Source organism: Ambystoma mexicanum, chromosome 10 (genome assembly GCF_040938575.1).
Source record: "Ambystoma mexicanum isolate Mex_15411 chromosome 10, UKY_AmexF1_1, whole genome shotgun sequence".
In the NCBI taxonomy this organism is placed as follows: Eukaryota; Metazoa; Chordata; class Amphibia; order Caudata; family Ambystomatidae; genus Ambystoma; species Ambystoma mexicanum.
The window spans coordinates 1156795319-1156808250 of record NC_090932.1 but is presented as its reverse complement, the minus strand read 5'-3'; the positions used below and the strand labels follow the sequence as shown (position 1 = coordinate 1156808250).

At 46.4% G+C, this 12932-nt stretch overlaps 1 protein-coding gene across 2 annotated transcripts in view; it reads right to left on the bottom strand.

Moving 5' to 3' along the window:
• The window catches only part of LOC138492113 (STE20-like serine/threonine-protein kinase), a 520802-nt gene that overhangs the window by 419159 nt on the left and 88711 nt on the right, over positions 1-12932 (bottom strand). For both annotated transcript variants that reach the window (XM_069619087.1, XM_069619086.1), the window contains exons 3-4: positions 11936-11984; positions 11683-11832 (exon numbers count right to left, since the gene is read on the bottom strand). In XM_069619087.1, coding sequence (XP_069475188.1) covers positions 11683-11832; positions 11936-11984 — 199 coding nt within the window. The remainder of the gene's footprint in view (positions 1-11682; positions 11833-11935; positions 11985-12932) is intronic.

The window sequence follows — 12932 nt, the reverse complement described above, 5'->3', positions numbered from 1 at the left end:
ATTGTAGTCGAAGTACCAGCATCACCCTTTAACACAGTACTTGTTTTAGTATGGGTGAAACAAGTGAAATTGAAAACACACATTGTGATGCAGACAATGGTACAAATCAATAAAAACCCATAAATGAAACATGTAAACAAGCGACAGGATACATAAATTTGATCATATTATCTCAAATCACATGCATAAAACATTTCCGGACCTGAATAGCTAAATAAAACTACCTGATGCGCTCTCAAAGTTGTTGTTGACTCCAGGGAAGACATGGATGCAGAATCTTGCTCCTTCACATTCAGTGCATTGTCATGGAGTTGTAAAGGGAAAATTAGATTTGATTTAGAAATGATAACCAAAAAAATTGACATGTAAAGCGACCAATTATGAAAAGATTATGCTTATTTCCAAGGGCACTATAGCATAGTTATCTGTGCCCATACATCGTTTTCTATGAGGCTCCTAAAACCAAGGACAGATGTTTAGCAAAATGGTGTTCAGTTATAAAGCAATACAATCTCGTAAATATGAAAAGTATTATAGGGGACATTTACACAGAAAACACCAATTCGCCCATGTAGTTACCTGTTCAGTACCCCAATGCCTACAGCTAAATCAGGAACCGTGACTCACCTGAGGCAGCGTGTGCATGAATAGAGTCGGAATTGCATTTGGAAGCAATTTAAGAGACGTTCTGAGTCGATGCTTCTTTCTGTACTGCGATTGGTTGTACATATTCGTGGCAAAGTGCAGGCTGCAGATGCGGAATCGATCACCCCTCGAGTGCCCGAAGACTTCATGGGCTCTAATTTCAAGCTCTTCCGACGCAAATCTGCAATATCTGACCCATTCTCTTATTAGATCTATTTTCCTCGGGAATATAGTGTAGTGCCTTTAGGATTGTTATGGGTCTTAGAGCGGCAACCATAAACGGTAAAAGCGAGCATTGTTGATAATTCTGTAAAATAAAAGTCAACATTATTAGAAAATTACTTTGCATAAAAGCGTGAGAAAGATGGAATTATATCATACATTTTTTCTATGCAATCTATGTTTTGGTCACCGAAGCAAAACCTGTGTAGTGTAGCCGGCTGTATTATAGGATAACTTATCGTGCATCAAAAGGAAACATGCTTATAGACACGGTCTGCGAAGGATGCAATTCGATTCCAATTGACACTGATGACAATTGCTATATATCGATAACATAACAAATTAAAATCAAGTCAATGGCAATGAGATGAATGAACATTCACTACTGGGTGTGTTTGTTCGAAATAGATAGAAATTTAAAGATCAAGGAGATATGATTAGGTGACCTGCCCTTACCTTGACCAACAAACAGTTAGATTCAGCAAGCAGGGTAGTTAGTAGCAGGAGAACAGGGAGATGTTCACAGGCAGCACGATGACAAGCTGACTCACAGTGGTCACAGAAGTTCTCAGGTAGCACGTTCATGAGTTGACTTGCAGTGCTCAAAGATGTTCTCATGATAAATATCAAGTGGTTTATAAAGAATTAGAAAAGTGGGTTTGTATGTGAATGAATGGAGTGTGGTCTTATGTGGATTGCAGGGCCGCGGCCTGCTTCAAGGGGAGCCTGGCGAGGGACACGGGGTCTGAGGAGGGCATGTGAACAATGACCCCTGCGCGTATGATACCTTTGAAGTGTACATGGTGTTTGGCACCTTGGCCGTTCCCACCCCTGCCAGCCCCCACTGGGAGGGCACAGCCATAGGTACTAACAGTCATTGATTCTGGAGGGGTGGTTGGAGGGGTCTAGGGCGTGCAGGAAAGTGCCAGAACACTGCTGAATGTAGACACACTTATGTGTCTCCAGCCAGCTGCCGGCAGCCGGAGGCTGCTGCTACGGGCAGAACGGGCTCTGACTCCGAGCCCACAGCGAGTCTGCTTCACTTGTCGTGTGTGCCTGAGTGTTACGGCGGGCTGATATGAAATATTTTAATTTAAGCTGAGAAGCAGTGAGCAGAGGAGAGTTGGAGCATTGTCCCTTATGGCTTTTAGTGCCAGACTAAAAAGCTGGATCTGCGTTTGTTTCATCTCGGAATCAAAATCCTTATTTTATCTCAGATTTTTTTTGTTGAGGAATTTGGGACCTTTTGTTACGACATAGTGCAATGATGTCATTTTAAGATGGACAAGCTTTAAGCATGGAATCAGCCAAGAGTATTCCTGTACCATTACGTCAATTTTTGCTGGGTATGAATATTGGACTACTGTTCCCATTCGGCATAAAAGTGAACTATGCTTTTTCCAAAGTAGTGCACAACTTCTTAATGGCGAGAGCTAGCACCTGTTGTGAGGTCCATGGCCTCACCAATGGTCCCCATTACATTATTGTTTCTTAAACAGATCAATGCATTTTCTGATAGGACATCTGACATTTGTGAAGAGGGCAGGGCACTCTTCTAGAGACCAAGTAACTGTTTTAAAGAACGTGTAGTGTCATTCAGGCTAACTGGCCAAACCAAAAGAAACTGTTGCGACTAACGTCCCTCCTCAGCTCCTGTAGATGCCACGTGTCGGGTGACATGTAAGGGACGCGTCATTTGCCCAATAAAGGGCCGAGCGGCTTCCCGCTCAGCAGTCAAAAATGCCACCACTAACTCCTGCCTGATGTCTTTTCCTGCAGCGCGTGCCGGCGCTGCGTACCCAGGCAGAGGCCCGGCCAGCAGGGCCTTCACACTTGTTGCCGGTCCTCCGGCAACATAACAGACTCTGGAAGCTCCTATTGTATAGTACTAATAACTAAATACGCATGGAGTGAAAAAATAGTTAATATTATTCCAATTATAAAAATATCACTTTTTTAAAAAACCCGCTCTGAGACCTCTCACAGCAGTCTTTCTAAAGCGAATTGCCATGCCCCTTCGGCACACTAGTATGCGCAGGGGCTGACATGCATGGCGGGGCAGGAAGCATAGTCATGGGAGTCACAGGTGAGTGGTTTTGTGGGTTTTGGTGTTTGTGTGTGTCCCTGTCCGTATGTCTGTCTTGTGTGGTGGGGGAGAAAGGGAATGTTTGTGATGGGGGAGTGAGGGTAAATGTGACTGCTTGTGTGTGTGTGTGTGGGGGGGGGGAGTGAGGGCGGAATCCTTGGGGTGGAGGGAGGTGTGGGGGATGCAGTGGCTGATGCAAAGTGCGGTTTGGGGGATGAAACCCCCTGACTTCTAAGATAGGCTGCCTTGAGCAGGAGAGGGTGGGGCAGGTGGGCGAGCAGGGGAACGGCTTGCCTGGAAGGTTGGGCAGGTGGAATGTGGCATATCTGCTTTTTGAGGCCTGCCCGAAATCGGCCAAAATAAATCCGTCTTTTTGGTACGCGGCCTTCAACGAGCAGGAATATCACATAGAACCACTACACAAGGTGAGACAGGAGATGTCTCTTGTTCCAGGACATTAGACGCACGTCCTCCACCGAGCAGTAGAATAAGGTAGGCAAACACTCAACCTCCATTTCGAGCAGGGGTGGTCATAGGCTATAGGGGATGCTGAAGTAGTATTCCATGCAGAAAGACACGCTTCCTGTGGCATCCCCATTCCGGGAATACGCACATCGATTCAAGTCAAATTTGCTTTATTTCGACGCTTGGCCATAAAAGCGTACAGAATCATAAAACATCTCAGCAATCATAAAATGTTTTAACAATAACCCTAAAATGCAAGTGCTCGGACAGTTTTGGAACATCATTTGGCACGTAAACTCCTAAAATCATCATGGGATGCTTTGGTCGGGCTTGCTTTTATCATGCTAAGTTTCATATATGTATAGTACCCCGATTAATTATTGTGTGAGTCTGAATCGGCCGTACACCATACAACCTGAATACATGTTATGTGCATGCATAACATAAAAAGACAGTTTTAAAACCATCCTTTAAAAGAATGAAATACAAGGTAATGAGTTACAAAGAAAAAAGGAATCATTATTCATCAAGTGCAAGTATATTAATTGCCTTGACTATGGATGTTCTCCTAAGCCAAGCCTAGAAGAGCCATTTGCAACTGAGTGGACCACTAAGTCATGATTCGCTGCGTTTGTGTTTGCACTATTCCATTTGTTACATGGGGCCTCATTACGACCCTGGCGCTACGTGTTTAAAGGCGCCGTAAAAGGCTGCGGCGCCGTTAAACACTTAGCGCCTTACTACGAGGTCCTTTTGCGGGACCCCACCTGAACGGCTGGTCTAGTCCAGCCGTTAAAGTAGGAACCCGCAAGGGGACCTTGGTGCTAAGTACGGTAACGCAATTTGTGGTACCGTACTTAGCGCCTTCCCTATTCCCATAGGGCCCTATGGGGCGAAAATGGGAATGGGGAAGGGGCATGGTTCAATGGGGAATTACCGCCCCGCCAACCTTGGAATGGGGTGGTGATTGCCCATTGAACCATGGCGAACCCGTTACAACACCGACACCAACCATGGTGCTAATAGCGCCATGGTTTAGCGCCAGGTGTTGTAGTGTTGCTACAGGTAGTATTCCTAGTCTAAACTTGACATCTAATGCTCTCAAGGATTTGGGCCTTAAGTTGTCAAGATTTCTTTCGTAACCAGTTACTTGTTTGATTTCCCAATATGCTCTAAAGCGATGAGGACATCACTACCGGTCTTTTCCCAAGTTGAAACACTTGCAGCATTTGGGTTCCACAATCACTGAGGCTCCTACAAGCGAGCAGCAGTGACCCAAATGCAAAACTAATAACTTAAGGAGGGGACTGTGTGAAAAACGTTCCTTATTTCCGTGGCCACGGATGCATTTTTCAAATTGCAGGGGCATACATGTTCTCATTTCCGGTATCTACCCTGAGCAAGCCTGAGAACATACTTTAAATAATGGGTTGAATTTATGCATTTTACAGCACTAATTTCAGAAACAAAGTGGGGAAAAGCCATATAATTTGCAATTGGTTCTGTAGGGGAAAGCATAAAAAATCCAGTAGATGCCCGGTAACCAACAGTACACAAGAGTATTTACAACACATTGTCATGATCCCTGTGCCCACAGTATACTGTATGCTAGCATTGACACTGTAAAGCACGTTTTCATGATGCCTGTGCCCACAGTATATGCTAACCTTGCCCTATAACACACATTCTCACGATGCTTGCTCCCACAATATAGGCCAGAATTGCCAATGCAAAGTACATTTTCATGAGGCCCATGTAGTAGCATTGCCCTAAGGAACACGTGTTCATGTTGTCTGGGCCCATAATATATATCTCTAATCGCCAGCATCTTGGAAACATAGGTAGCCAACTTGCAATTCGGCTTTTAACAACATCGAAAACCAATCCTGTATAATATTTTGTTTACTTTGCTTTGTCTGTTTACTACTGTAATATACTTGAATTAAAACATAGTGAAACCAGGTCCATATGCATAGAGCGATTGACAGATGTTTTGGGGGGATTGTCACGTGACTTGTGGGTGTAGTTTTGGAGTTACGCATATGCCGGGTCGAGAGGGCGCATTCTAGTGGTTCGCTCAGGGCACCTAATTGGCTAAAAAGTGCCCTGTTCTCCCACACCTTTGTTCAATCTATGTGTTTCTTTCAGTAAAAAAATTGATAGTTTAAAAATTTTAGCTTTACACCACGCAGACTTGTGCATGATGCCAAGCACACAGGGTCAAGCTTGTATGCCACCTTTTCCCCTGCGCGTTTTCAATCCGCCACGCAAATGATCAACATGCTGCAGGGTCCCCACTGCCAAATAACGATGAAACTCGAAAATGAGCTCGTTATGTTTTTTTCTTCAATTTTTCCAGAAAAATATTCTGTAAAACACACAACTTTAACCCATTGTATTTCCAAAAATGTTTTGGCAAACACCTCCAAACATCCCGAGGAAGAATCGGGTTCCCTTGATTCGCATGGTGGCTTGCTCATATTGCAGGGGTGGGAAGAATTTCATTCCCCCGCTAGGCTTATCTTAGATATGCCTTCTGAGCGCTATATTCTGAGTAAAGTTGATTATTCAAACCGCTTAGTCATAGGACATTGCCTACCTCTTTGGTATTGTGACCCTGTGGTGACCCCAATCCCAGAAACTATTCCCAGTTCAATATATTTGGCCTAGTACAGCACAGTTTGGTGTTAATAAAAGACAAACCCTGTGTTATGCTATTGTGCAGCCTTGTTTTTGCCCCAATATAGAAAAGTAGCTGAATGTTCAGATCAGTATTGGACACATGTAATCATCCCTTTGGGATTGTTAGGTAATCGTTACCCCTCCAGGACCAGTGAAGAATGTACTGCTCTTGCCCCTCATTATGTCCCCCACCCTGCTTTCCAGCTCTCTTCTTCCCCCTTACCTTCTCCCTTATCCTGTCTGCCCCCCTACACCTCTTTCACTACATGAGTTGCCTCAATTCACTATTGTCTCACCATCACTGACCTGTTGCCAATGCTTGGGTTTGACTTTATGGACACATTGACTTGGTGTTTCACCTTCTCAACTCTCATGCTGGACCTCCCCGGGATCTCGCACTCAGGGAGGCCCTGAATCATGCTGGGCCCTTCTTGATTCCTTGCCTACATTCTCTGTTCCCTGCAACATTATGTGTTTTACTGACCTCTATAACTGTATTCACTCTCCCCTCTGCTTCTCTGCTCCTTTTCAGTTAATTCTCTATTTGTATTTTTTTGTATTTTTTGTATTTTATTTATTTGTATAGCGCACCAGGACCAGGGGCAACCGGGTGCATTATTTAGTTACAGGCATGGTAAAATAAAGCATTGGTATAGATTATACATATATACAAATTATACAAATTATACAACATGTAATTATATACATGTAATTACAGTCATGGTAGAATAAGGCAGTTTGGGTGAAATATACATAAACGGCCATTTATACAGGAAATATATAATGTGAAAGAGCAGGTCAATAGCACAGTTGTAGGGACCCTGGACGTTGTGAGCTAGGAATCAAGCAAGTCCTGGGCAGACAACCAAGCTGAGGCTTTGCGCTTGAAAGCCGGGAACGAGGTTTCTGCTCTTAGAGGATTCGGTAGTGAGTTCCACAGCTTGGCTGCTAGGACTGGGAAGATGCGTCCACCAGATCTTTGCTGGTTGAAGCGAGGGACAGAAAGGCAGTTGGTTTGGGCACTTCTGAGAGGTCTCGCAGTGGTGTGTAGTGCGAATCTGCTGGCTAGGTAGCTGGGGGCTTGATTGGCGAGGCTTTTGTGTGTGAGGGTGAGTGCTTTGAGGGTGAGCCTTTTGGAGACTGAGAGCCAGCGAAGGCTTCGTCTGGATTCGGAGATGTGAAGGTTCCTGGGAATATTGAGCACCGCTCTGATGGCGTTATTTTGAATGATTTGGAGTTTATTCACATTGCATTGGTTAGTCCCTAGATAGAGAGCATTGCAATAGTCAATTTTGGATAGGACCAAGGTCCTGGCTGGTGTGGTACAGTTCGCTGGTGAGAGGAAGGGGCAGAAAGCTGTGATGAGCTTGCAGGTGTATGAAGCCGATGATGATACTGTGTTGGTTTGTCTGGATAGGGAGAGAGTGAAGTCGATGTAGACGCCAAGCGTTTTTATGTCCTTGGCCACTTTGATGGTGTTGCCATCAATGGTGAAGGCTTTAAACGAGGGGTCAAGTTTGTTAAGTCTTTGGTGGGAGCCAAGGATGATGAGCTCTGTCTTGTCATCATTTAAACACAGTTCCTGCTGAGCCATCCAGGCCTTGATAACTTGAGAAATGGTGTTGATGGCGAGTGAGTCGGTTTTGTGGTCACCTGTCATCGGGATAAGTATCTGGGTGTCATCAGTGTAGTTGGTATACGTAACACCCAGAAGATCTAAAATGTCAAATAGAGGTTTCGTAAATACATTTTAGAGTGTCGAGGATACACATGATCCTTGAGGCACTCCACAAGTAACTGGGGAAGGTTCTGCGGTGGCGGTAGGGGAGAATACTCGCATTGATCCAGGGTGGGTTTTTTCAAGAGAGGGATGACCCAGGCATCCTTGAGGTTGTCGGGAACAATCCCACTGCTGAAGGATGAGTTAATGAATGTGGTGATGAAGGGCGCTAAGTTATGAGCGGCTTCCTTAATGATGGTAGCAGGGCAGGGGTCCCCCTGACAATTGGTGGGTTTGAGGTTATTGATAATGTGTTCTACTTCTGTGATGGAGAGAGGTGTGAAGCCGAAGGGTTTCAGGGATTCGGTGTTGGGGTTGATGTTAGCCTGGGGAGGTTTGTGGAGCGGGCTGGGTTGTAAACACATTTTTTTATCATTGATTTTGGTTTGGAGGGTGGCGATTTTTCCAAGGAGGGCCTTTTGGATGTTAGTACACCAGATGTTGTCTTTGGAGCAAGTATCGGGGGGAGTGGCAGGGGATTCTTGCTCTTTCAGGATTCTAAATAGCTCCTTGGTGTTGGATTGGGTGAGTTCAATGCGTTTATTGTACGTCTCTTTTTTTGCCGTGAGTGTAGCTTCTTTGTAGTTAAGAGTAGCTATTGCGACACTGGCTTTGTTTGCTTCCGTTGGATTGCTTTTCCAACGTGCTTCGAGGGTCCTTTTTTCCTTGCGTAAGGTTCTCAGTTGTGGCGTGAACCAGGAGTTGAGGTGGGCCTGAGGTTTGAGTTTTCTTAGTTTGGGGGGTGCGATGAGATCAAGCGCTTTAAGCATAGTTTGATTGCACAAGTCAACCAGGACGGTGGGGTCAGAGCATGAGGATGGGATATCATTGAGGGCAGGGAGGATAAGTGGGAGTAGTTTGGCGCAAGTTATATTACGCTTCTTTCTGGTGGCGGTAGCAGGCGCTATGTTTGGGGTGGGATGGATGATTTTAGCGGGGATGTTGAAGGTGATAAGGTGGTGGTCGGTCCATGCGCATGGTTGAATGGATTCGATATTTGTGTTACAGTTTAAGTTAGCTATCCAATCAAGGGTCCTGCCCTTGGAATGGGTAGGTAGAGTGATCTGTTGTGTGAAGCCTAGGTCAAGTAGCAGGTTGTTGATGTCCTGGGTGGAGGCGTCGTTGGGGTCTAGGTAGCCTAAGTTGAATTCACCTAGTACTATGATTTGAGACTTGGACTTAGTGTTATCACTGAGGATGTGGGAGAGGTCCTCAGCAAACAATGATAGTGGGCCAGGCGGTCTATATATGATGTGGAGTGTGATGGTTCGATTGGGGGTAATGGCTAGCTTGGCTGTGAGTAACTCTGCTGAGGTGATTAGGCAAGGGGTGGTGATGCGGATGTTAATTGAAGTTTTGTGGATGATGGCAACACCGCCTCCTTTGGTTTGGTCCATGTTACGTTCGCATCTAAGGATCGTGTAGCCTTCGGGGATTGCTAGTGATAACAGGGGTCCTGAGGCAGCGTGGAACCAGGTTTCGGTAACAGCTATAAAGTCTAGGTCATGGGTGGTTATAAGGTCAGCCATGTCGAGTGCATAAACCGTGAGAGACCTGGTGTTGATCAGAGCAGCCTTGAGACCAATAATGGGGCTGTGTGTTAGGGTGCTCTCGTCAGGTGTGATGTCCAGTATGGGTGGGGGTGCGTGGGTAGTGGCTGTGGGCCTGGTGCAGGGTGGTTTGGTTGGCTGGTAGGTGTTGGTGGGACGGTAGGAAGAATGGGAAAGTCTAGCTCCCAATCTAAGATTTCTGGTGGACACAGGGCAGGGTTGGTTAGGGGTGGGTTTCATGGAAAAGTGTTCGAGCCAGAGGGACGGTAAGTTGAGGTAGGGGTTGGCAGGAAGGTCGACCAGAGTGGCTGATGTGGGGTGTTGCTGCTGGGTGCAGCTTGGGGTGTCATAGAGGCATAGCTCGTGTGAGGTGGGGTCCATGTTAGGTATATGTTGCGGGGCCCAGGAGAAAAAGAGGTGGGCGTGTGGGGTAGCAGTATAGGTGAAGTAATAGTGTAGTAGTGGTCCCAGTAAGGTTAACAGTTTAAGGGTGAGGCATGCTGCAAGGTAAAAATCTTGGCCAGCATAATGGCGTGTAGGCGAGTTAGCAATGAGAGGGCAGCAGCAATAGGCAATGCTTGGGGGGGCACCTGGGCCTAATCACAGTGTACACATCGACAAAGGCAGTGCATGGGAGGCACCTGGGCCTAATCACAGTGGACACATCAACAAAGACAGTGCATGGGAGGCACCTGGGCCTAATCACAGTGGACACATCATCAAGGAAATGCATGGGAGGCACCTGGGCCTAAATCACAGTGGCTATATCAACAAAGGCAATGCATGGGCCTAATCACAGTGGTCATATCAGCAAAGTCAATGCATGGGCCTAAAACACAGTTGTCATATCAACAAGGCAATGCATGGGTCTAATCACAGTGGACACATCAGCAAAGGACATACGTCAAACTGGTTGGGAATTTACAATAGGCAGGTCGGTGTGGGCATACAGTGGGCAGAAACAGGTATTCATACGGTGGGCAACATATGTAGTGGTGCCGGTTTGACGTTAACTCAGATGTTCATAGTTAGGATGAGCAGCGTGGTCAGCGTGGAATTAAGTTAAAAGCATTTGTTGAGGCAGAGATGCGTGAGGTCATTAGGTATGCGTTGTGAGTTTAGTGGCTGGCAGCGTGCGGTCGAGGTTAGATGACAGCAGCGTTTGGAGGGTGATTGTGCTGAGACTCTGGAGGAGCTGTGCGTGGCGTCGGGTAGCGGGACCTCAATCCGGGCAATTGCATTGGGGAGTGAGCAGTTATCGAGGTGGCTGGAGATCTTGCACGGCCCGCAGAAGGATTTGTGCCTTATGCAAATGAAACAGGGTCGTTGGCGAGCGTGAGCACGATAAATTGGGTAATGAAACAAATTGGATTTACCGGTGCGGAGGCAGTGACGAGTGCCCAGGGCCCATACAGCCACAGACAGGCGCACGACAGGCTTTGTGCCTTATCCGGTGTGCCTTTGCTGGTGGGCCGGCGTTCGCCTGCCGGCTCCGGTTAGGCTGCTAAGTGGCCAAGATGACCCAATCAGGTTACTGCACTGATCAGGGGAGGAGGTTAGGCAGCAGAAAGGGGTGAATGGCATAGTGCGGCCATTTTGGAGTGGTAAGTGCCTCGTGGCAGGCAATGGCGGTCCAAGCAATCAAACAAAATTAAATAGCCAGATTTCGTTATTAAGAAAAAATGTCTTTTTTTGTGAAAAAATGTCTATTGTCTCCTCCTCCCCTTCTCCCTCTCTCCTCCCGCCCTCCCTTTCTTTTCTATGCACTTATTCTATCAAAACTGTCCCTTGACCTAGTATGATAGCAACAATGTTTGTCTCCCCCCTCCCATACTTGTTCTCCTCCCCCCTTCCACCACTATCTGAAATGTCGTCAGGCCTAGTACGATAGTCGCTTGTTTTGTTCCTCTCACTCCTTCTCATCCCTTCTCCCTCTCCTCTTGTAAAATTCCGGCTCTGCCAGAAATGTCGTCATGCCTAGTACGGTAGTCACCTGTCTCTTTCCCATTCCTTCCTATCTGTGTCTTTGCACTTGCACTATCTGAAATGTCGGCATGCCGAGTACGATAGTTAATTTAACATTCTTGTTGTTCATGGCCTGTGAGAATGTCATTGTATTTTTCCCTTGTTCCCTCCCTTGCCGTGAATCGCTTTGAAACCCATTGTGTATAGGCGCTACATAAATAAACTATGGTATCATATCATCACAGGTGAAGTAGTGTGATGCTGAGTGGCAGGAATGAGTTGCTCACCCAGCCGGACATCGCCCTCCATGGACAGCAGAATGTTGGCAGCCTTCAGGTCTCGGTGGATGATGTAGTGCTCATGCAGGTAGTCAAGGGCCTTCAAAATCTGGTGACAAACCACGCGGATCTGTAGCTCGGAGAGGCCTCGTTCCAGTTCTGGTTAAGAGATAACAAATATCAGGACCTCACATTGCCAAAAACATTCAACAAGTAAAGCCGTGGTGACCAGCAAGGGCAAGCCAAGTAATGAAGGACTTACCGAACATCACGGCATCAAGGGCACCACCAGGGCAGAACTCTATCAAGATCTGAAATGAACAGCAAGCACAATTTGACATCATTGCATCGTTGCAGACACAGGAGACCGTGAAAGGCATAAGGCTACACACAAGACAGAGGCATGGTATCAGAACAGACATAGGGCAGCAGGTCCAGCGTCAGAGAAGACGTAGGGCAGAAAGCATAGCACCAGAGCAGATAAGGGGTGCCACACCAGATATCTAAGTACAGACAGGGAGCAGGCATTGTAATGGAACAGTCAACCTTGTTGTAGGAGTTGGCTTGACTATCGTACCTCCAAAGGTGAGTGTGGTGGAGTACAGTGTCTGCCAAAAAAAACTGTCATACATCTGAATTGAGCTTTTGTTGTGGATGTGTAAGAACTGTACACTCTGTTGTGCTAATTCTTATTTTTCATTTAGTTTGAGACATCTGCTTTTCAACCACTTGTGTGTATACACTGCGATGCGGGCCTCACTCCTAGATGACCCCAACATCATGCTGCACCAGTACACAGAAATTACACAGTTATACCTAGAAGTCAAGGACCCACACAATATCGCTCGGCTTCGCTCATGCCTTGCAACCATTCAGACATTGATGACAGGTGTCTACTTAAAGACCAGATTCGTACTCCTGGGCCACGCCTCCAAGCAGGAGCCCACTTAAGATGGCTGGATGAAATGGACTTAGATAGTTCAAACCTCACTGCACCCACTCAGCAAAATCCCCAGGCTTCGTTAAGGATAGCAATCTATCATTCCAATAAGACATCACGAAAAAAGACCAAAGCTCGGTATTTGAGCTCGCCACTATGCAAGATCAGGTTCTTCCTTCCTCTCCAGGTTTTCCGGACAGTGACGCAAGACCTAGTGATCTTGCCTATCGATGGGGGTAAAACTCTCCTCACATGGCTTCTGGCTGCCATGTGAGGAGAGTTTTACACATGGCCCCATTTGGATAAACCCACCATGGCC